At 40.9% G+C, this 25,508-nt stretch overlaps 1 protein-coding gene across 1 annotated transcript; it reads left to right on the top strand.

Moving 5' to 3' along the window:
- Positions 1-11,302: 11,302 nt before the first annotated feature.
- On the top strand, positions 11,303-24,211 carry med1 (mediator complex subunit 1). Its single transcript, XM_042507850.1, has 16 exons — positions 11,303-11,434; positions 13,445-13,551; positions 14,489-14,567; positions 14,901-14,955; positions 15,711-15,843; positions 16,024-16,052; positions 16,179-16,250; positions 16,412-16,486; positions 16,698-16,861; positions 16,954-17,065; positions 17,290-17,414; positions 17,508-17,635; positions 18,096-18,297; positions 18,400-18,495; positions 18,657-18,762; positions 19,691-24,211. Exons 1-16 carry the CDS (start codon positions 11,314-11,316, stop codon positions 23,571-23,573), a joined length of 5,487 nt encoding a protein of 1,828 aa, XP_042363784.1. The 5' UTR covers positions 11,303-11,313; the 3' UTR covers positions 23,574-24,211.
- The last annotated feature ends 1,297 nt before the right edge of the window (positions 24,212-25,508 follow it).

Consider the following 25,508-nt stretch of genomic DNA (forward strand, 5'->3'; position numbering starts at 1 on the left):
ATTGTATATCTGAAGTCCTTATTTGTGTTTTTATTATTGAACATACAGTTCCCACTGCCAAGCTACATCTCATTGGTTTTCCATGTTGTAAATGATTTTTGTTTTTTAAAATCATTCCAACAACAATACAAATCCTGGGAAACACTGAATCCTCGCCAGGTTTTTGGCATTAAATGGTCAAATCGAAAATACAGCTAATGCTGGCATGAAATATTGGCTACTGGCAAGTTGAGTCTAAAAATAACGGTATTAGTCTTCAAAAACTCAAATCTGATGAGCCCCTTGTGTGTGTGGGTGGGGGGACGAGTGTGGACAGCAGAATGTATCTAAACAGAGGAAGATGGATAGACAGCGAAAGGGCCACTGCTGTTTGTCCATTCATCTCAGGTGTATGTGGAAGAGCTCAACAATGACAGCTCATCCATCAGCCACAGGGGTACTACTGAGCCTCCTGGAACAGAACCAAAAACCATCTTTATCCATCATGCATCACTTCTCCTCTTCTCTTCAGTCTCATGTTTTTGTCTACATGTTTTGTAGAATATTTAATCTCTTTGGGTAGCAGTGGTTTTGCTTGTGTGTGATGGGGAGGCAAAAAGTGAGAGCCCAAGGGAACAAAAAAGACAAAAGTGAAGGGTCAAGGAGTGAAACAGAGAGGAGAATGACAATAAGAGCGTGTGAAGAACGTGTGTGTGTGTGTGTGTGTGTGTGTGTGTGAGGAAGGAAGGGAGCGAGAGCAAGGTAAGCAGCGACACAGCAGCTGTCGACCTAATTCCTTCTTAACGCAGTGCTTGTGCTCTGATTAAGAAAGCGATCTGGCCTTTAATTTCCTCCCGACACCGGCTAATGCTCTGTATCTCAATCGCCTTTCTTGGCCCTTCCTCTCAAGGCTGCTACACAACAGCCTGCATCAGCCTGCGTTTAGCCAATCAGCATGGTCTATGAAGTGTAGGAGACACATCACAAAATGAGAACTTTGCAAAAAATCTAAAATGACCATCCACGTAATTTTGTATTCTGCATGACATAACCTAATTTGAAGTCAAAGCTGAGATCTGAAATAGGCAAAATATTGCAATGCCATGACAAATTTAATCCTTGGTAACAAAAAGAGTGTTAAAAAGTGTGTTTGTGATATCATCTTAACCATCAAATGAAGGAAGGACACCTAATCTGATCTATGTGCAAACACAATCAGTGGGTGTCCTAAAGTGTGTGAGTAGACTCTTTCACTTTGGCATTAATAAAACTAAGCAAAACCTAAGACAGACCTTTGAATTTCAAAGTCATCACACAGATATCAGTGTCAGACCATTAGCTGGTACCCTCTTGCACCAATCCAGTTACACAGTCACATTAAATCATGGTGTGGGTGGAGAAAGATACAAAGTAATTTTAGACCAGACTCTTCCAGGCAGGACCTTTAGTTTATCAAATGCTTGCAAAAAGTAGTTGTTGTAGAGAGATGTTCTTATTGCATTTTTTCCCCTCCCAATACTGATGACGTCAACTTGCATGGTGGCCCACATCGAGGATTGAGCCCATACCATCACCATTAAAATTTAACAGCTGTTTGCTACTAATCTTGTATGGATACAAAAGGACTGGTCTCATCGTTGTAAGGCATGGCTTGATAAGAGTGCTGGTAGTGAAACTGGCAACAATATAGTGCTAACCTTTTAAACTAAAGGCTTGCATACTGTACACATTGCCTTTTTACCCATGGGAATTTCAAAATATATCCAGATTCTTGACATTTTGTTTTTGGCTAACACTATTTACCAGAAATCAATTATTTTTTCTGCTCTAAAACAGTTGTTGCCAGTTTCTGCACAGTGCAGCTTGCTGTGAGGGCTACTGCTTTAGAGCAATAAAGAACAATTGATTTCTGGGAAAACTGGTGTTTTAGCCACTTTCAAAAGTACCTTAAAGTTTATCCATAAATCCGGTCAGTGCATAGACTCACATACTTGCCGATCACCAGTCCAGAGGTATTGGAGGTATTTCTGATACTGGCATGACACAGATGTTGTTGTGTCTTTTGAAAGAGCGTGCATGCTGTACATGATTCTTCAAAAGATAATGCATGTCAGTATCAAAAATTTCCCAAACAAAAACAAGGTTAAAGGCACATTTGGGAAAAATTTGTAAATTCATTACATGGGTTATGTGGTCACCAAAACTGCACAAATACGACAAAAAGTAACCACATATTTTGAAATGTATCTGCAAAGGGTGAAATGCACCCCACCTGCATTTACAAGCAAATAGCATCTCAGTGCTCCTTTATTATTTTGGATGTATTTAAATTAGGTAATATGTTCACATTTGGGGCAAAGTTGGCCCCTTTTTATGCAAATGAGACTTGCGGCAAAAGGGATCCAATTCACAAAAATCTGTGTTAACAGAAACACGCATTAACAGTAAAACTATTAGTGTATTCAGATAGCTGGTGTTAAACGAAGTGCAAACCATGGCTTCCTCTTTTACACTCTGAAGGTGTGTGTTTAAAAATAACAACAGCACTGACAGTATATTGAAGCCTAAATACAGTTTCTGTCTTTCACGTTTAAATTCCTTGCTTGAAGTTTTAAGGAATGCATCTTGTCAGAATCTGTAGCACGGTCTGAAAAATTCAATATTCTTATTCCTCTCTGCTATTGTTCTGCCTACTTTGTTCTTGGCATTCTTGGTTCTCAGCTGCCAAAATTTATAAGTGTTTGTACGCTGTAATATCATTAGCACAATATGTTTTGTGAACTGGAACTTAAGACGGGACTGATAACAACTGCAGTTCATGGTGCTATCTGCACAATACATTATTTGTGAATTTGCCCTATTGTGTATAACCAGCTCTTTTAACACTCCAAGAAATGCCGACATGTGACATTGAATTTAAACAGACTCGAGATGCCACAACTGAAGAGGAAACGCTTACCACACATAAAAAGTCGTTCAGCTCAGTTAGCCAAAATCCAAAGAGGTGTTAAACTTGTGTTTCTCACCACTGGAACTGAAGAGCATTGTTTGAAATGAAAGAAAATCTATGCAGCACACACACAGTCAAACAGAAAAATGTCTACATCTTAATGATGACTTTCATGAAATGCAAATTTGGGGCTAGAAACATACATGACACAGTGCAATTAGTGAAAAATGATAGGAAAGATTACTTGATCAGACTGTATCAATGCTACTCCCTAAAGAGCAAAGTGTAGTTGAGAGAGCTAAGGAGAGTTGAGGGGAAGGTTACTAATACATAGAAGGAGGAATAAAACAAGAAAAGGGACACACTCATGCAATACAACATTGTATTGCTTCATCACAGACAAGGAGGTTTTACTCTTTTCAGACACTTGAAGAAACTTGTAGTCCCTCAGGCCAATTGATGCAACAGATCACTTTCTCAATTTATGTTCTAGCACAGTTTTGCATCCTTATATGCATACTGAGGACAGAAAGTTCTCAGAGCATTACATGCCTCCAAGGAAGCAACAGATCATGACTTGGCCCGCAAAGATAAAATTGAAAGCCATGTCCAAGTCCACACAGGGCTGCCCATAAGGGGGAAGAAGGGGACAGCTTTCTGGGGCCTAGCCACTAGCAGGGGGGGCATGGGAACCAGCAATAATCATTTTCATCCTAAATATTATCAATATTAACCAAATCTTATTTTGCAGTGTGGTTTGTACATTGTTGTGGTAGGCCTGTGTCTTCAGGCATGGATGTATAATTGAACAGACCTGCCAACAACAGGCCCAGGGGCCCAAAATGTCAGGTGGGCTTCACCTGCAAAATGTCAATCAAACTACCATTTACAGACCAAAAGAGACTCAAAAACACCACAATGGGATGCAAAAACCACCTCAAAGAGACACAAAATGACCAAAAAAGACACAAATCACAAAAAAGAGGCAAAACCAACAGAGAAACTGTTCGCCTTGCTCCCAAGTGGTGGGGCCTTTTGCATATATGTAGCTAGGAGCCTATTGTCTCATAATCCACCCGTGTCTTGAGGTATATGTTTCTTGTTGTAAGAGAGGGTTTCACATAAGTTGATATCAGATTAATTTCTCCTTTGTGTGGTGACATGAAATCAGCTGCTTGTCAGTCCTCCATCTATTTGAACACCTCTTTTCATGACAACATTGTGAGACAGGACACCTAAGTACACAAAGCAGCACCCCAAAAGTGACAGGCAAATTGCAATACACCAGAAAAAATGAGAAGACAATGAAAATAAGACAATTTTGAGAGCAAAACCAAAAATCAATTGTAGAAAAGTCATTTGAATGTTTAATTCATTAAGCAATATTCTGAACAAGTGTAATGTATTATGCAATGAAAGGGGTAAAAACTGTTGTGATTATGGAGCAATAAAGGGAATAATGTGCACTCTCACTTAGCCCAGGAATTATTTTGTTTTGCTTATCCCTCTCAGACCCACCATAGACCAATTTTTGTCTCTGTCTGGGAGGGATAGGGGATCTTTAAGGGGAAATAACAGGTCATTACTGTATGCCACGTAGAATTGGTTTACATCATCTGAAAGCTGGGGACCTGAGGATTAATGTGAGCTCAGATTAATGCAGCTCAGCACTGTGTGTCAAGATTTTGTAGTCACAAATCTGTAAAAAAAAAAAAACCAAAAAAAAAAAAACTTTGTGTGTTGGTGCCTATTCAAAGTTTGAAAGTTTGAGTGTACGTGGGCTTAGAACATTATGATGGAAGTATTTGATGGACAATCCCATGCCTTATTATGACTCATCGGTTGTTTCAGAAATTTTTGGTTTGATACCATCTGTAACACAGATTTGGTGCTATATTTAATCATGTTTTACCACTGAAGAACTGGTAAAAATAGGCAAAAATACCTCCAAAATACCACATTAAAACAAAAGGTGTATTTTATTGAGAGTAAAACTGGAACAGAGCGGTATTGACAGCTTACATGGTTATTGAATTTGACATTTTCCTTTGTTTTCCCTCAAAGTGGCAGAATAAACATTCAGCTTATACGCTGTAGACCAAGGATTTAAGAGACAAATATAAGAGTGGCAATAAAGCCACGGCAAACATGAGGTGTGTGTATGTTCAGCACACACATGCGCGCAGCATTCGGACAGCCATGTGGAGTGTATGCGTGAGAGGTGGCGTTGCTAGGAGCACCAGGTTGTGTGCAGACAGTGGTAACAGAGTAGAGACGGCAGCAGCAGCCTGGCAGTGGAGAAGAAAGGAGTGGAGCAATGCCAAGAAGATTCCCCCTGAGAGACGGTAGGAAGGGGAGAAAGAGACAGACAGACAGAGAGAGAGAGAAACACGGAGAGGGCACGCTGATAATCATCCACTGAGTGGTAGAGAACAATTTACCAGGACAAACATCTGATGGGTGATAGCCCTGTTCTCTGACTTGGATATAACTCTAAAACAGTCATTAAAAAGCCCCCAAAAAAGCCCACTTATTATGGCATGGATGTGAGGAAAACAGCAGGAGGGGGAAGATGGCTTACAAGGTTGACTGGAGGGACGAGAAAGAGAAAGAGAGAGATGGAGTCAATCTGTTGGGGCTCATGTTTGCCGTCCCTCCTCATGTCACCCATCCGTCACATAAACTGTTTGCCTATTTCCAACCATCCCCACGTCACTTCCTCACCTCCACGTGTCACCCTGCTGTGCCTCTCCCTTGTTTTCTATTTGTTGTCTTCTTTTTTCCAATTCCTCTCTTCCTCCCGTGCTCTTCCTTTCCTTATTTTGTCTTTAAATGGGGAGTCGTGTGAACAGGCTATGCAAATGAGATGGTTATTACCCCACTGCTCATCAAGCCGCGCAGAGGAGACATTAATAGGCTGATGAATATGCATGTGAATTTGTTAATTAAGTTAATTATTCTGCTGAAAATGCATTCGTCTTCCAAGGACATCTTCCCCAGGATTTCAACCTGCTCCACTCATTAGTCATGCGATATTTCATACACAGAGTGAGAAAGAGAGAGGGAGGCAGACAGTGGGAGGGAGGACGAAGGGGAGAGGAGACAATGCTGTTTTTGGAAAGTGGGTGCCATGAACAGTTGGGGTTGTAAAAGTATGGGGTAAAAATAATGTATCTTAATGTCATCAGTGCTCACAATGGGATGTGCAGTAACTACCCATAATAGCAAACTACATCCCAGTTTCCGGATATGGCACATTATTCCCAAAGAGTTTATACTTTTCCGAGTTTTCAGCATCTTTTTTTGTGGTTGCTTCTACCTCACTGGTTACTTCTCCCTAATTGCTTATTAAAACCCTCTTAAATGAACTTTTTGTGCCAACTTTCCAACACATTAATTAATTGTTGTAGCCAATTAAGTGCCGTTGTGCAAATGAGCCTCATCACAAATGGTCCTATAGGGCCGACCCCTCCTTTCTCTCTCCCTCTCCCTCTGTCTCTTGCACTTCCCTCCCTCTACCACCCTCCCAGCTAGTCTTCCCAGCTGCCCTTGCACTTCAAGGCACTCAGTGCCAAAGAAGCAGAAACTGTGTCCTGATAATGCTTCACTGTTTTCTGGACCGTTTCCAGCCTCAGGGCTCACTGATCTCAAAACTTGTATGATAGGTGAAAAGCAAAAAGGCTCAGTGTATTCTGTTTGTTTGGCACATTCACACAGAGATTCAGCTCAATAAAAAAACTGCATGTAAACCAACCAGCAAACCATATCTGTTATTTACATTGTCTGGTTGATTTGTCTGCTAGCCATGAATCATCGTCGAGGCATGTATGCATCAGATAGCCTGTTTTTGTTTATTCACATCAGGTAAAATGTGAGTTCACCTAGAGAGATGGTGAAAAAGGAGGGTAGTCGACTTCAAAGCGCTCAATAAGGTTGCCAAGCTGTTCACACGTCTCCATCCCCTGTGTTAAAACTGGAAACATGCAGAGGAAATCAAATACATGTGTTTATAGAGATGTTACACTTCCATCTCCTTCAACACCATACAATTTGACAATATAGGGAAGTTAGGAACAAAGGATGATCTGTTTTGTTTGTCGTATACATTTATGCACGGTATGTAGGCGTATATATATTCAGCATCACATCGTGTTCACATCTCGCTATATGTATGGATGTATTTATATATAAATTCACTGTTTTACATTTTACAACCAAGTGTCTTGTGTTGTGGAATTATTACTTCATCATTTTCATACAGCCTAAATTCATAAAGAAAAATAATTTTTAGAATGTATAACGTGAGAAAACCCTATATGCAAAGGCATAACGTAACAGTCAGCGTAATCATAGAATTCAAACAGCATATGGTGCAAAATATAATGGACAGATCGGCCTCATTTTGTTGAACTCTTTCCAAAGCTAGAGAGCACTAAGAATATCTAGGTAAAATAGTTGGAAAGATACCATTTTTGGTTAGTTTTATAATTCCTAAACTGCTTTCTTTTACGAGATGCTGTTGCATTTTTGAAATGATATTACAAAGCCGTAGCTATGGAGTCAACTTTGGGGTCTAGGCCCCATGCCACACAAAAATTTGAAAAGTCTTCTCCCACTATATATTATTTATCCAAAGTTAGACTTTACGAATACGCAATAAATAAAAGCTACTACTGTCCACATAATTACACATGCAGCGCAATATAAAGGACTGAAACTTTACTCAGACTTCACATGCTAATTTACAAATATTACATAACAAAGATATTAAAGGGGAAATGCGCCCATTTTCAAAATTCATACACGTTATTCCTTTGGTCTACGACAGTCCAAATATATAAGTAAAGATTAACAATGCCCTCCCAAATCCAAAAACTGGAGTGTGTAAAACTCAAATTTGTGATTTCATAGAGTATAAAGTCTGGAGCTGCTCCATAGACAGTTAATTAGTAAAAAGTTTTAAAATGTCATGACAGCCACCAGGGAAATGTTCTGAGTTTATGGGTTCATTTTCTGTTTCAAAACACAACAATAGATTAAAATTAATTTGCATAAAAAAAGAAAACAAACATTTTGTGGCTTCTATGATTCACTGTCTGTGGAGCAGCCTAATTACATCACGCGTTTGAGACTTATTTCTCTGGTTTCTTTCTTAAAATAGTAGCTCATGTTTGCAAATATTGATCGAACTTTCCTAGACCATTGAAACAACATATTGGGGTTTTTAAAGTAGGTGGTTTTCCCCTTTAACATTAGCTGAATACACCTGTGAGCTGTGTTTTGCTGTAGGATACACTTGGAAAAACCACTCAGAACTGCAGGACACCATAAAACTAGAACTACAAGAAATACATAAAAGTAGAAGTACAATTTGTTGAGTTTATTTATGACCATGATATGATTTGTTAATGATTATTTCAGACTGTGGTGTGTGGTTGCCTGCTATAGAATAGCTTTTTTTTGTTTGTTTGTTTATATATTATTATCAATATATTGGGAGGGATATTTGAATACTGGAGGGATTGTGTCCCTCACAAAGTACTGTATAATATGAATAGAAAAGATAGAAAAGATAGAAAAGATATTTGTATTGCCCACTCACATAGAAATTTGTCTTTGGCTTCACATACACATAAAACTTCACAGACATTCACACACTTAAAAAACTTCCTTTTCCATGGGATTAGAATATATGAAATAAAATAAGAAATAAGAAATAAGAGTGCCAATGATTGGGATGAAAGCGCTAACAGCTGACGCATATTTCAAATGTCATCATGAGAAAACCACAAATATCTAATAAAGTAATTTGTTTGGTAGAATGACAGCCTTGCAATTAGGATTACACAATTAATAGAAATATTATCTAAATCACAATGTGGCCAAGTTCAATATCTGCAAATTGCAAAGCTGTATTTTTTTAATAAAGGTAAAAATGTGTCACAGCATACCATAGTAATTGCACTGTGGTGAGATGCCCCGACCAACAAGTCATATTCCAGATGTAAGAAAACATGTTTGGTTGGTTGGTGCAGACCCCAGCAAAAATCACACCATCATTATCATCATTTTTATTTATTTATTTTCTGATGAAAATGAAATGCAACAGTTACCAATCCCTCTAAAATTGAGTGCGGTCACATGGACATGACGAACCTCATCCTGGTTATGATCATATACAGGATTTGATGTTCACATGAGCACAAAGAAATTGGGTTATTCATACTCCACATATACATCACAGTTTCTTTCATGGTACTCCAGTTAGCATATTTCTCATGAACGGAATATAATGTTTACATGCTCAAACATATAAACAGGATACTCCAAAAACGCAGTTATAATTGAGTTATTTATGTGATTGTTACTCATATTCCAATATCAGGATGTTAACAACATGAAGTGACACCTCTTTCAGAATAGGGGCTGAACTTTCTTTTCTTCTCTCCCCATGTCTGGCTCTGCCCACTCTACTGCCATTCGGACGTGGCACTGATACACCCACCAGGAGGATTAGGGAAGGTTTTGCAACTGTGCCAGCCTCGCTCCCTGTGCCACCCCTTCCCTCGGCACAGAAGGGGGTCCCGCTTGGCATGGCAAGGTGAACTAGCCTCTGATTGATGGGCATGGTTTCAGCCCGCTACTGTGCTCCCCAAGGCCCGTGCCTCCCTTTCCTTTCTCCTACTGCTGTCTTGGCAGCGGTGCCCACCTCCTCTTCCATGCCAGGCAGCCAGCTAAAGCTCCTGGTGGGCACATCAATTACATAGCGGCACCTCCCCTCTTTTCTCATGTCTATCTGTGGGTCTGTCTACTGTCTCAGACGATGCCAATCTGGTCCCTCTCCATCTCTGCTGCTGTCTATAGCTATCTCCTGTGTGTGTGTGTGTGTGGTTTTACACTCACAAATTTATCTTTGCATATGCACAAATGCACATGTATTCATGCACACACTCCTGCTCCCTCTCTCAGGCAGGTCATAATGGTTGGTGGGAAATCCTCCCCAGAGAGCACTCATTGCCACAGGCTCAGCTGTACAATAGGCTCAGGTGTGTGCATGTATGTGCATGTGTGTGTTTGCCTGTGCATGGCTGCTTCTTGCTGTTTAAAATTTCTTTATCTACTGCTTCATTATCTCTCGTGACTGCCGTGTAAAACGAGGGTAGGTCTATCAATAGTACAAATTGTGGAGAAAAAAAACAATCATCATGTTAAGAATCTGCATTCTTCTGTTTCTGGAAGTGATTAGCATGAATATTTCAACCTTCCTTTGGATTTTGGCGGCTAGTTGCTCTTGGCAAATCATGAATCATTTACTCACGGCGATCGTACGCCATCTGGAGTCTTCATCAGATCATTGTGTTTTATTTTAAGCAGTCAAGTCAAGGGATTTGGTTCGGTTTTGATGGAATAAAGGCAAAGGCGTGCCTCTATTTAAATTGTATTGATAAATAATCAGAAATAGTTGTAGAAAGACAGCGACTTTGTAAATAATACTTTATTTTTCTACTTGCGGTGCCCGGCTAAATTTACGACAGAGATTTCGAGAATAAAGTCATAATGATGGAGAATAATGTCACAATTTCAAGAAAGAAAATCGTAATATTATGAGGGGAGGGTCGTAAATTCAGTCAGCAGAGTAAAGTCGTAATATTGCGTCATTAAACTCGGATTTATAAGAGAGAAGTAAGTTATAATATTATGAGATTAAACTCGTAATATTATGAGAAAAATGACAAGTGATGTATGAATGCTCAAGACTATGAGATAAAATGTTGAAAATATTGAGAAATAAAGTGGAAGTGATAGAAGGGAGATCTTTCCATAATACCCAACTATCCGGTCATAATCTGACTTTTTTTCCTCGTAAATTTACGAGTTTACAAACTAAGCAGCTTTAGTATAATGGAATATATTATGAAGTAATTTTTTCAAAAGTGTAAAGTTAAGCACCAAAAAGTACAAGTATAGCCTACTTCAAATAACTTTGTTTTACTTAAATTACATCTCTAAAATAATAATGTATACCAGAATATTTTCCCTGGGAAATCTCGTAATATTACACCTTCATTATCCCAAATTTACGAGTTTTCTTCCTCGTTGTAATATTACTACTTTTTCTCGTATTTACTACTTTATTCTCGAAATCGAACTGTTTTTCTTAAACATGGCCCTAATCCCCCGTGGTATAAATTAGTTGCTAAATAAGAAAATGAGTAATTCTAGAGCTAAAGACAAATACATGTGATCTGAACTAAAGTGAAAACAAACCATCAAAAAGAAAAGCGTTTTTCCCTCACCCGTTTACGAGTGAGATACGGTACGGAAGCCCGGATGGAGAATCTGAGAAACCGAAGCGGGGAAACTGAAACAGGTAGCAGGGCACAATGGCGGCGGGGCCTGGTGTTTCTCTGCAGAGCGGCAGCCCTGCGAGAGAACTTTCTCTCTCTGTTCAGCAAGGAGGGAGTCAGACTCATGGAGATCGGGTCAAATTAGAAGAGGTCACAGGTAAGAACGAGCTATAAGTTTGTTTATCTTCCCGATTTTGTTATTACAATCTCTCTTGCTGGCTAAGGCGAGTCAGGCTAACGACGGCTAACAGCTAATTTACCCTACTCTGTAACGGAAACCTTGTATTTTTGTGTATGTTTTAGACATATGAATTTGGTGAATTTACATATCATTGGTTAACTCAAACATTGGAAAAGCTGCACTCGTGAAACACAAGTCAGTTGCTCTGGATATTGCATGTTTGGCAAAGTAACAGCTAGCTTTTCGTAAGTAGCAACGTTAGCTACTTGCTAATATCAACTTAGTGAAAGACTGTCGTTATGGACTACACAAAGGTTTCTGACAGGACACAAGTTTGCCTGGATTTGACGAGTAAAATTAGCTTTGAGCAAAGAACGAAAGTCGGTTAATCAGCGCAATATGAAGAAAAATACCGTAGCAGTATAGCGTAGTAGTAGCCCATTATGACAGATCATAATAACACACGAGCGTCTGTTTAGTTGACACCGTTTGGCTTTTTACGTGGGTAGAAGTAAGTCTTGATGTTATGATAGTTTTTCGGGATGTCATGTGACTTGATTGATTAACGTCTTTATGTTTAGTTTTTTCGGGTTGTACTCCTGGTATGAAGTAGATTACCAAATATACCACAAATAATCACAGTTCACAGAAACATAATCTTAACATTAATGTGAGTTGATCTATTTGTGCTTAACTCAGACACATGTTAGCCCTTTGTTTTGGTTTTGCTGTCATGCAAAGTAAACATGAAGTAAATTGTCATGATTATTGCTGATCATAGTTACTCTTAAGTACTTACTTTAAAATATGACGTTTGGATTCACTGAACAGGGATTCACGCCAGCTAAAACTGATGCTGAAATACAACAGCCCTGCATTAAGTCCTACCTTCATGAAGGTCAATGTTCATATTTATTTAAACTGTTTTTTTAGATAGGTGGTGACTGAACTTGATGATCATTGTGAAGGATGTAGTTTGTGGTGTACCTAATATGTAAGCAACTGAATGTAGTTTTTACAGTTAAATGTACTAACCAAAACAGAACGTATTTATACATATATTATGTGCATATTTTACAAGATTGCTAGTTACTTGCTGTAGGGGGTCTGGGCAATATATCGATATCATATTGTAATGTTGTAAGTCTGCATTACAGTTAAGTCATGTTATTTTCTTTTTACTTGGCTTCATTCTCCCAGTCATTAGACTTAGACTTAGACACGTTTATTTATCCCACTTGTGGAAAATTAACTTGTCACAGCAGCCGTGTGTACAGAAAAAATATATAAAAATATCAATATATACAAAATATAAAATATACAAGAGTGCAAAAATAGGCATGTATCAAAGAAGAAGAAAAAATGTACAGGTTTTAAATACAAAAGTCAAAGATATACCAGGAAAAAAAATCAAAGATATACAGATTAAACAAGATGCATGTAAGAATGTGGTAGAATGAGGGAGCATTGTTGTTGTATTGTAATAAATAGTAATAAGGATAAGGATAATTAGGCAAAAAAGTGACATGTGCAAGATGCAACTGGCAGAAACTTTTGATTGTAGTGAGTCCAGGTTATTGTTGGCTCAGGCTGGTGTTGTATAGCCTGATGGCCGATGGAAGGAAGCACCTGCGGTAGCGTTCCTTCCTGATTATATCACATTACTGATGATTGTTATTTATCAGGTATATCCTTGTATAAATATGTTGTAAATGCTAGAATAGTAAACTTTACAATATTGATACTGAGGTATTTACAGCCCTACGTTGTATACGTCTTTATTTCTGTTTTTCATGATACAGTTTGAAAAGCAAAGTGAAATGAACATGCAGGGGAACCTACATTTAGCCATCATAGATCATCCCCAATGTATTTTTTTTTAAAAGAACTGAGAAGGGATCATAGTGGTGACGCTGTGAATATCTTAAAAATTTAGGAAAATCGATGTGTATAATGTGTTATCATGTATATTGCATCTCTTTTCAGAGGCAGAGAAGCAGAGTCGGATGGCTGCTCTTCTGGAGAAGCTTCACGCCAAACACAATGCTTCACGACCATGGCAGGAGACCTGCAAGGTTGTGCGTCAGGCCATGGTGAGACAGATACATATCTCTCTGCGAGAAAATAAACTGTTGGCATTCACGAGGCACCTCTGTAAACATGTGACAGGTTTCAATATTGAACATTGCCTGAGGGTCTGTATGCCCCTCAGATGGTCAAACCTGAACTGAAGAGGTAAAGCTTAACATACAGCTAGCAGCAGGAAAAACTGTCAGCAGGTTTGCAAGAACAAGCTGCTAAAGATAGCTTTCTTTCATTGTGAAAAGGAAACGGTTAATACTTGATGATCAAGAAGTCACCTCCACACAGTCTGACTCAACCATTAGATAGTAAGAGTCATTTTTTCTCACGTCAGAGTTCAGTCAGATTTAACTCTGTACAAAGTGAAGGGAACACGGTCTATTCATGGCAGTTTATGAATTCAGTTTCCCCCCTTTTTTAAAGTTAAATAGGACAGACTCAAGCAGTTTTTACTGGCATCACACAGCAGGTACTTTAGGTAGATTGCCAACTGAAAGTAAAAGGTTATGTCATTTCTGATGGAGGAAACCTTTTTGTTTGTACCAGAAATAATGAATCCTTTCTGTTTCCATTTAGCTGAACTATCACAATCAAATAAGTATTTATTAAAGACCTTGAAAAATGCCATGAACACACATATTATATCCATAATAAGTCTTTCAAAAGTGTATTTGAAAACTCTCATCGGTGCCCACAAGAGGTACTCAATACCAACCTGCTTACATGAATAGCAATTAATCACGTAACTGCAAAAACTTTTTTATTCTTCTTAACTTAAATAACTCATCCGCTGAGCCTGTGAAACTGCATTAATGACATTTAAATCCCTGACCTTTAGTGCTGACTAAGCCAGTGAAAAACTCGAACATTAACAATCTTGTTGACAAAGCACTTATCTTTTCTCTGCTATTATTTGATTCCTCTGTTTTTCTTCACACTGCGTCCCAGGAGAAACGCGGTGTGATGAATGCTGCAGGTCACCAGCTCCTGCTCACCTGCTTGGAGACCCTGCAGAGAGCGCTGAAAGGTGAGGCCGTCAACTGACAGGACAGGAACACACGAGAGAGCAGGGCGACATATTTCATCAGAATGTGTTACTTTCCATCATTAGACAGGGAAGCATGACTGTATTTAGACTGACATTAAGTGTTGAACACTCTTGTCAAACCAATAATGTAAATGTATTTACTTAAAGCTAAATGATATTCCTTTAATGCGACATGCTTCACTTGATCATTGCTTTAATTGTTATGCATGCAGGCATGTTATGTCTATAGACACTAGGAACATTAGGCAAGAATTTTATGACAGTTTCATTATGTCTTTAAAAATTCTCATTCTCCTCTGCTTTGTTTTTCAGTCTCATCTCTGCCCTCCATGACAGATCGCCTAGAGTCCATTGCTCGGCAAAACATGTAAGTTCTTTCCCTTTTGTTAATGTTTTTCATCCTCTCCCTTTGTCTATCCTATCAAACTATCGCCCTTTTTAGAGAGATGTCACGTAGGGTTGCTACGAAATCCCGTCTGTGTTTTTATACAGAACCAAACAATGGCAGCATCACGCTGCTCCAATGTGTGATTTTAGACAAAATGCTGGCATTCAGAAAGCGAAAGAGCCATGACAGGCATGACATGTAATACAACCTCATCAGCCTCTCGTCAGACCTTTAACAGACACGTCAGTGGTGCTTTTCTTAACAATAACAACTGTATAACATGCAACAACAGTCATTTACCTTCCCTGCTATCTGTTATCTGTTATCTGCTATCTGCTATACCTGTTGCAGCCCTACCCTGTTTGTAGATATTTTCAGCTCCTGTTATTTGAGTTAGCTGCTAACTTCTGCTAGCAGTTTTTTAAATCTCCTGGCGGTGGGTAGCACACATAACATGTCTTTAAAATCAGAGAGAGGTTGATGAAGGATGAGTGTTGTTCCAGTTGGGTTTTTTTTTCTGAATTCAGCTAAAAATGGGAAAAAAATACCATACTGAGGTTCCAGAATGGCTGCGCGAGCTACTCATAAAACATTGCAAGTTGTTGTTATTTGTACTGTTTTCCTTTTAATTACCCATTTTGTGGACTCAGTCAACAAGGATAATTACCTGTTTGTTCAATATAATTAAACCTGCTCGATCTCTGTCACTTTCTGTTTTTGTCTTGTGTGCACAGGCTTGGTTCTCATCTCAGCCCATCAGGCACGGAGTGTTACATCACATCGGACATGTTTTATGTGGAGGTGCAGCTGGACACCACTGGCCAGCTAGTGGACGTCAAGGTGGCTCATCAGGGAGAAAACCCCACGGTCAGTTTACTGTAACGTCCATATGGCACTATGAAGCTGAGTCGAGCTTAGTGTTAGTGAATCATAAATTTTTACTTGTGTATTTCAATTGAATGATCTTAATTCCATTCAAGCACCTTGGTAAATATGCTGTCCTCAAATGTGTAGTATATTATTCTTTTCTTGTTGTGTCGTTCACAGAGTTGTCCTGAGCTGATTCAACATCTAAGGTGAGCATAAACACATTGAACGTAGGGTTTTGAGCTTCTGTTTGCGCATTAATGCGGGCACCTGTGAGAAATACTTGTATTTGCTTGAAAGCTGTCTAAACAACCTCCTCCCCTGCTCCTCATCAGAGAGAAGAACTTTGAAGAGTTTTCCAAACATCTGAAGGGGCTGGTCGAGCTATACAAGCTCCCTGGGGACAAGTAAGTAGACTTGTAGGCTTTAAGGATTTCTGGTTGAAGCCAAACTAAACCCTGATTAAAGACTATTGTTTTAAAATATACAGATGTGACATGTCTTTATGATTAGCATGTTCTTGCATCAGTCCTATCTTAAATTAAATTACCTCATATCTGTGTTCCAGTAAGCTGAAAACCAAGATGTATATTGCGCTGCAGTCTTTGGAGCTTGATCTCACCAAGATGATGCACATGTTTAGGTAAGTTCACACACATTGATCATTCAGAATAGCTCAGGGGAGGAAGTTTTCAAAATTTTGAACAGCACAGTTGCTGATTTTGGAGGATGTACTATTAACAAAGTGTAACCAATTTAATGAATCAGTTCACCTACTAAAATATACGCCTGGTGTAAAAAGCCTTATTCTCTTTCTGTAATGTGATATCTCTGGATTGATGTGTGTTTTCTAGGTTAGCTACTAATGCAACTCCAGTGGAGACTATTCTTCATGGCAGTGTGGGTTTGCTGACAGCCAGAAGTGGCGGCCACCTTGTGTCTCTTCAGTGTTATGTGTCTCCTTATGACATATTTGAGGAGGGACCGGGCTCGCAGCTCAACTTACCAGACGGTAATGGTAAGTGTACATGCGACACTAGCCATTTGATCTGCTAAAGGAACTTTTGTGACCTCTGTCAACTGACATTGACTTTTGGATATTTTTTTCAGTTCCACGCTCTCTTGGTGTCGGTGTTTCTGTGACAATTGAGGGAACCTCCGCTGTCTACAAGCTCCCGATTGCTCCACTCATCACTGGATCCCACCCAGTGGACAACAAGGGGTAAGTGTGCCTCCCTTTATTAGGGAACTGATAAAATCCTGTAGTGAGCAACCTTAAATCTGTGTAAGAACTGTTGTCATGCAGATTTTTAAAAAAATATTTAACATGCTTAAATGCACCACTCTTTGACAGAACGAGGAAACTGTTTTTTTTTAGTGTCTCAGTACGTAACTAGTAGAGAACAGAAAGAGGCAGCTGATTTATTTATTTTTGGCATATTTCAGGACACCGTCCTTTTCCACTGTGACCAACTCCAACTGTGTGGACCTGCCAGCTTGTTTCTTCCTCAAGATGAACCGCCCCATGCCTTTCTCACTGTCCTTTATTCAGAGGCTGGGAAATGCTACTTGTGTGTATTTTTAAGTCATAAGTATACACCTAAAGGACAATACTCGTTTTGTTTGATATTTTGGAGTTTAATCTCTCACCCTTTCTTTCACAGCGATCCCAGTGTTTGAGAGTTCTCCCAGCCTCTCACCTCTCTACCAGTTAATTGTCCAGAGCCAGCTCCAGCTCCTGGAGGAGGGCAGCTCCACGCCAACGCCCTCACACAACATGCACTTCTATTCTGTGAGCAGAGACACACACAATAATGCAACACACACCATTAATATGATCTCAGTTTTTTTACATACATCCACATTGTCTTTGTGTGTAATTATGGTCACCTATTGGATTTTAAGCCTGCCCTATAGTTTTTTTTTTACATAACTGCATTATTATAGAGCTAATCCTACAGTTCTTATTACTATCACATGAAGTCTTTGTATACTGCCCTTCGTTCTGACTTTTTATTAAACGTTCTGATCAACAACATCTCTACCTCCCCCCGCCATCTGGAAAATATAAGTTTTGTGAATTGTAATTGTAATTGTACTCTGATGCTCATGAATGACAGCTACGTTTGTGCTTCGTAGAAAAATATTAAAAATAAATATACTCACACCTGATACACCAAATTTTACAATGTTAATCCACACAAATTACAGCTCATTAAAATAATAATAATGCTGTGTTCATGCTTTCACAGGTGTTGCCAGACCAGCAGCACTGTTACTTCCTGAATGGCGATGCCCCGGTGCAAGACGGTCGTTCTCTTCAAGGCGCACTGGTTACCAAGATTCCCTTCCGCCATCCAGCACAAGTGCCCCTCCTGTTGGATATCATCCGGCACCAGGCTGCGTATAACAACTTGATTGGGAGCTGTGTGAGACAAACTTCCATCAAAGAAGGTAAGTGTCTTCCATCTGATTAACTGTTTTTGGTCAATCAGCATGTCTGATGCATTAAATTACATTTGAAAAGTGTTACATATTTGTTCTGTGTTCCCTCAGATGCTGCAGGCCTGCTGCAGTTTGAAGTATGTCCTCTTACTGACTCGAGTTTCAGCGTCTCCTTCCAGCATCCGGTCAATGAATCATTAGTCTGTGGTGAGCACTCACCTTTACAAAATCTCAGAAATCCAGTAAATTTTGATATTATGTCAACAGTATCCTCATATGATAGTGATACTAAAATTGTGGAATATGTTGCAAGATCAGTCTTTTGTTTATCTTAGTACTCTGTCTAACCTCCAACCTCCTTCTTCTAGTGGTCATGGAGGTGATTGACTCCAGACAGGTATCCTGCAAGCTATATAAAGGACTGTCCGATGCTCTGATCTGCACTGATGAATTCATCACCAAAGTGGTCCAGAGGTGAGTTTGTTAATTCCTCCTGAATGTTGATAGTGGTATGTGTTTTTTTAATGATAATGTTATTATTTTCCACAATATCAATATGAACCCCGTCGACAAACAATAGACTCAGCCAAATAATACAAGACAACACAATACAACATTGTCCAGTAGAGTCTGGCTCCCCCTCCCCATCCTATATATAACTGTCTTAGGAGACTTAAGATTTTAGTCCCATCATCAGTCCATCAGTGATCACAATTTAATGTCCCAGAGGGGTTCCGTTCTAGAGGACATTGTCCTGTCATTAGTGTATTATAAGTTTCAGCAGGAGGATCTTCCAGGAAAGGCGTTTACGAATCTATGCAATCCTGGACATATTCTTTTAGGGTTTTTTCATGTTGAAAAACATTTGAACTGCTCAATACCACATTGTGACCGTAGGAGGTGTGTCTTTAATCCATTTCAGTAGAACTCATTTTCTCACCAAAAATAGCAATTTATCAAGCAGTGGAAGTGACATGCTGTCAGTGTGTAGGCTCAGCTAGACGAGGCCTGGTTCTTTCTTAATAATAATTTTGAAAATATTACTCACTTTTTTGGCTATAAAGTTCCAAAACTGCAAGATTTTTTTGCATTGGCAGAAAAGATAGAAATAATTTCCTTGTTTTTTCTGACATTTACCCATAGATGTAATAGATTAGAATACATTTTATTTCAGATTCTTGGGGTTTTGTGTAACCTATGAAGAATTTTATATTGATGTTCTCTCAGTTTATTGGAAGTGAAAATTGTGCTAACACAAGTTACTGCTTCTTTCCAGTCATCTTCCATATATGCAATAACCAATGCCGTTTCCCATTTGGACTGAACATTGTCCATACATAGTGAATAGTAAATGTGTAAAAGGCAGATTTTTTCCTGCTAATTGTTTCCTTCCTCCCCGTAGATGTATGTCCATCCCTGTAACCATGAGGGCCATTCGGAGGAAAGCAGAGACCATCCAGGCAGACACTCCAGCCCTCTCACTAATTGCACAGACAGTGGAGATCATGGTGAAAAATAACCTGCCACCCTCCGGTAGTCCTACCTACAACATGGCAGCAGGTGATGGAACTAACCCCATGGGGCTGCCTGGGCTTACCGGGGGCAACACACCTACTGGAGGAGGACCCCCAGGAGGACCTAATTTTGCAGGTCCAATTACTTCTCTGTTCGGGGTGTCCCGAACAGAAAGGCAAGCCCAAGGAGGAGAGTGTCTAACCCCAGGAGGGGTGGCCGGCCAGCAGCAGTTGCAGCAACAACAACAGCCAGGTCAAGGCCATTCAGACGACTATAACAAAGTCACCCAGAATCCCATACTGACCAGTCTACTACAGATAACTGGAAGTGTGGGATCTAGTCCTAGCTCCCAGAATGCACCACCACCCCACCAAACTCCACCCCCGACATCCTCACCAGCCAGCAACACCAAGAACCATCCTATGTTGATGAACTTGTTGAAAGACAACCCCACACAAGATTTTGCCTCGCTGTACGGTTCAAGTCCATTAGAGAGGCAGAATTCTTCATCTGGCTCCCCACGAACAGAGAGCATGGGTGGAACTTGCCCTGGAGGTAGCACAAAAGGAAAGAAGAAGCGCCCCAGGGGGACAGAAAAGGGTGGTGTTATGCCTGGAACTGCTGCAGGTGGTGGCGGTTTAGGCATGAAATCACAACAGGGATCTTCCATATCGCAACACCATCCGCACCATCAAGTCTCGCATGAGGATGATTTCCACCGTGAGCTCCTCTCTATGGATGTGGACGCGTCTCAGAATTCTATCTTTGATGTTAACCTGACTGGTGATGGCCTAGACACACCCCATAGCATCACTCCTGCACCTAGCCAATGTGGAACACCGCCCTCTGGCCCCAACATGCCTTACTCACAGTCTCATGTCCAGTCTCAACAACAGCAACCACCAGGTGCAGTGCCGCCCCGTATGGTCCGCCTCTCCAGCTCTGACAGCATCGGACCTGATATCACAGAAATCTTGTCTGATTTGCCCGAGCAGACAGGCAAAGGCAGCAGTGGGAGCCATGGGCAGCACACCTTGGGCAGTGGTGGGGAGGATGGAGGCCCCCTGGGGACGCCCATTCGTGACTCCTCCAGCTCAGGTCAGGGCAGCGCAGTGTTTGACTCAGCAGACATTTTCAACACCAACAGCAATGAGAATCCTTTCACTGATGCTGCTGACCTGATTGCTGAGGCAACTGCAACTGCCACCACGCCCACCAGCGATTCTTCCTCCACCAACTTCTTCCCCGACGCTGCTGACTTTAACCCTGACCTCCTGACCTCAGGCCATGGCTTCTCCCAGAACTACTTTGATGATAGTTCTCCAAGTGCAGATGGAGACATGGACCTGGTGAAGGGTTTTGGGGGAAGTAGCCAGCAAAATACCCCGTCAGGAACACCTCAAAATCCCACTCCACATGGGCAGAGCACCCCAGAGCCCTCATTGAAGGACCCTTTTGATATGGGGATGGTTTTTGGAGGCAATAGCGGTGGTGGTAAACCTCTTCTGGGTCAAGCTCCTGATTTAGGAGACACACATGGTGGAGGGTCCCAGAGCCCCCTCATAATGGGCCTCGCAGCGGCATGTGCTGAGTTTAAAACTGAACCCAAAGTTAAACAGCAACAGGGACTCATTCGACCAAAGGATGAAAATGGTGGGAGCGGAGGGAGCAGTTCTGGGATGGGGAGCAGTTCAACAGAGGGCAAACAGGTCAAACGTAGCAGGACCCCATCCAGTGAGGGAAAGTCTAAAGAGAAGCCCCCCAAACGCAAAAAGCTGGACCCTGATGGTAAGTCCCCATCTCACAGCTCAGGGGGACGGCCATACACACCTCCTAGTGGCGGCTCAGGCTCTGGGGGAAGCATAAGTGGAGGAGGCTCCAAGTCTCCTGGTAGTTCAGGGCGCTCGCAAACTCCTCCCGGTGGTGCCAATCCTTCAGCTCTCAAAATCACTATTCAGATCCCGAAAGGGACCATAACTGGGGGGAAGACGTCATCCCATAGTGGGTACACCTCCAGCAGCTCTGCCACAAGCAGCACAAGTGGAGCAGGAGGTACCAGTAGCAGCAAAAGCCATCACTCTCACTCATCATCTTCTGGGAAGATCAAGTCCAAAGAAGGCTCCACTACGCAAGGCAACAGCTCCAAGCCAGGGAGTGCAGGAATAGGGAGTGGAGGTGGGCCATCTCAGTCAAAAGGCTCTTCCCAAGGAATGGGTGTTGGCAAACCAGGATCCTCCCCAATCACCAAACACGGGCTGTCAGGGCCTGGAGGTAGTGGTAGTGGAATGGGGAGTGGTAATAAAATGAAGACTCAGGGGGGCAAGCCTTCTGGGTCGCTTATGAATCCCAACATAAAGCCCAACATCTCCCCTTCTCACTCCCGCTCCAGTAGCTCTGGAGACAAACTGTCCTCCCCTATGAAAATGCAGCAGTCCCAGGTTCCAGGAACACCTCCGTCTTCCAAGGCGAAATCGCCAATGGGCTCAGGAGGCAGCAGCTCCGGAGGGTCTAAGTCTTCTTCTGGTGGAGGCATGAGCTCCCAGAAGCCAATGGGTGGGAGCTCCTCTGGTTCAGCGTCTTCCTCCTCATCCTCCAGCTCCTCCTCATCCTCTGGTTCCATGACCTTCTCCGGAGGCTCCCAGTCTCAGTATGGAGGCGGTGGAGGTGGAAGTGGAGGCGGAGGAGGTTCAGGAGGTGGTAGTGGAGGCAGTGGTGGAGGGGGCGGAGGTGGAGGAAGTGGGGGCGGAGGAGGAAGTGGTGGAGGGGCTGGTCAGAACAATGCAAACAACCCCAACGCCAAAGGGAAGTCCCCAAGTCGGAACAAGAAACCCTCTCTTACTGCAGTCATAGACAAACTGAAGAGTGTAGGTGGAGGAGGAGTGGGCGAAGATGGTTGTGAGGTAGGGCCACCAGGGGCAGGGAGTGGTTCAGGATCTGCTCCTGGTAGCGGCGGTCCTGGAAATGTTCCCAGCAGTGGACCTTCAAGCATGGGTTCTTCCAAGCATGCCCCTAGTGGGGATTACAAGCGGGAAAAGTCTGATAAAGAGGCAAAAGCAAAGGTGTCTGTTTCAGGGGGAAACAGTGGGGATAAAAAACTGATGGACTCAAAATCAGGTGGGGGTAGTGCTACCGGACTGGCTAAAATAATCATTAGCAAACCTGATGGTGGGTCTCCAAGCATCAAGGCCAAGGTGACCCTTCAGAAAGCAGGGGAAGGATCTGGTGACTCTATGCGTCCCCAAATTTCTAGCCTTAAAGCTTCCCCCCTCTTCAGTGGCTCCACCCCCAAACATGACCGCTCCTCCCCGAGCCACAGCCGCTCGCCAGGATACACACCGCTCAACCACGATAGCGAGAGCGAGTCAGGCAGCAGCTCAGTGGCCGAGAAGTCCCACCAGAACAGCCCCAGCTCGGACGACGACCAGGCCATTCGCCCACTCCCTCCCCAGGACTACATGAGCTCCATCCCTCTCAGCTCAGGGGAGAAGCACAAAAAACACAAGAAGGAGAAGAAGAAGCAGAAAGAGAAGGAGCGAGAAAGGGACAGAGACCGAGAACGGGACAGGGACAAAGAGAAAAAGAAGTCATCTATGTCCATGGGGCCGTCCTCGCATCCAATAAAAGCAGACAGTTGGTCCCGGTCTCCCATCTCGGCTTCTGATTCATCTTTGTCCATGCTGGGTTCAGAGCGTCCATCCCGACCCAGTCCAATGTATATGAGAAATGAAGAAGATGACCTCATGGACTCCGCCCTCACTGGCAACCTTTAATCTTATCTTTCATGTTTTTAACTCATGCCTTTTAACATACAAATTTAACTTTTATTTATTTAACTCAAGCCACAAATTGGAACTGGATATAAGAATACCGTGGCTCTCCGAGTGGTCACTGTCCTGTTGAAACTGTATTTTAAAATCATGTTTTACTATTTCAGTATCAGTGTACAATATCTGGATACTGAGATGCCAGATATGGAAGTGTTTGCGACACTGTCATGCAAATCCACACCCAAAATATCACTTTCTTAAGATTAAGGAAATGGCTTTAAACAGTATATTTTCATAGAAATGTACATCTCTTTCCAGTTATGTCAGAAGGTTCTTTTCACATGTAATACACTTGCCGCTGTTCATGTTATTGTTGTTAAAAACTTGCCAGATTGCCACTAAATAAGAATGTCTGTTAAAAAAACAGTATTGTAAAGCAAGAAGGGTACAGTGCTCAGTTGCCTTGTTTTTCAGATACAACTGGGGATTTTTAGATTTTGATATATTTTGAACAGTTGATGTGTAAATTAGTATTGGAAAGGAAAAAAAAAGAAACTGCAGCTGATGGTGGTGATGATAATGATGGAGTAAGAGAGATGCCGGTAATTTTTTAACTGTAGAAGTTTTGGGAGTTTGAAATAAACATTTCACTTCTGGAAAAAAAAATCACTGTCACATTTTTTTATGTCCCTTGCAGTGCATTTCTTGTAATCTGTTTATTAATCTTTATTAACCATTTAAAATTATTTTTAATCATTTAACTTCTTTAACCCCTCACAACCTTGATTGTTAGTTTAATTGTGCTGTGTTGAGATGCCTTTCACAAGTTGTTTAACCCTTGAGACTTGAGCGTATGGGGTTTGGTTTTTGTTTGTTTTTTGTTTTTTTTTGTTTTTTTTTTTTAATGAAAATGGCAAAGAGCAACTTGGCAAGAAATATCCCAAAAACTGCAAGAAATTAGTAAAAGGTGCCAAGAAAATGACCCACAATTTAGTTTAAAAAACGAGGACAATTTAAAACTTCTGGGGAAAAATGTCCAAAAAAAACAACATTTATAATTATTTTAATAGTACAGAAAAAAAATGTGTCTTTCTATCTATTCGTATATATGAATGGATAGTATTTATTTTGGGGGGGTAATTTTTTTTTTAAGTATGTTTTTTTTTTTGTTGTTTGTTTGTTTGTTTTTTTTTGCTCATTTACAGTTAATTTTTCTTGTTACTTTTTGTAAAAAACTAATTTTCTGCAAATTTTTGGGCCATGTCTTGCTAAGCTGCTCATTGCTTTCCACCCATGTTTTTGAACGTAGTCAAACCCATGTGGTCAGGTTTTAAAGTGTAACATGGGAAGAGATCTCACGTACTGTATATATATTTATATATATATATATATATATATATATATATATATATATGTTATATGTATGTATATATTTCTGGAGTTAACGGCTCAACCACAAAGCTACACTAGATGGCAGCAGTGTAACAGGCTGCTTAATCATGGTGCACTGAATCACATGGTGCTTTGTAATGAGTTACACACTCCCAGAGGTAATGCATAGGTTAAATGAAATTTCACGCCTTTGTTCACAGGAATTAGACAGGAAGATTTGTGAAATGCTGATGCAACTGGAGGGACAGAACAAAAGCAAACAGCCAAAGATGCACAAAACAAATCAGTCTGGATGGTCAAAAGGAATGTCGTCATCAAGTAAAATACAAAAAGTATTATTGAACAGTCTCGATGCATCAACAATAGGACATCATAAGACCAATACACTACAGAAACCTGGAAAATCCAGTATTGTTGATCCGGCAGGTTTATAATTACTGGTTTTGGTTGTAATGGTTGTTCCTTTTCAATACATACAAGCATGGAAGTGGAGGAAAAACGCCAGCATGCAGTTCAATCGTTGATCAATAGAATATGTTGCTTCAT

This window comes from Plectropomus leopardus, chromosome 19, assembly GCF_008729295.1.
Source record: "Plectropomus leopardus isolate mb chromosome 19, YSFRI_Pleo_2.0, whole genome shotgun sequence".
Classification (NCBI taxonomy): Eukaryota; Metazoa; Chordata; class Actinopteri; order Perciformes; family Serranidae; genus Plectropomus; species Plectropomus leopardus.

What these genes read in the sequence shown, in the direction of transcription:
- med1 (XM_042507850.1), top strand. Translation starts at nt 11,314, where the DNA reads ATGGCGGCGGGGCCTGGTGTTTCTCTGCAGAGCGGCAGCCCTGCGAGA. An exon ending in CCTGCAGAGAGCGCTGAAAG is followed by an intron (nt 14,568 to 14,900) that starts GTGAGGCCGTCA and finishes TTTGTTTTTCAG; the next exon opens with TCTCATCTCTGCCCTCCATG. An exon ending in ATCACCAAAGTGGTCCAGAG is followed by an intron (nt 18,763 to 19,690) that starts GTGAGTTTGTTA and finishes TCCTCCCCGTAG; the next exon opens with ATGTATGTCCATCCCTGTAA.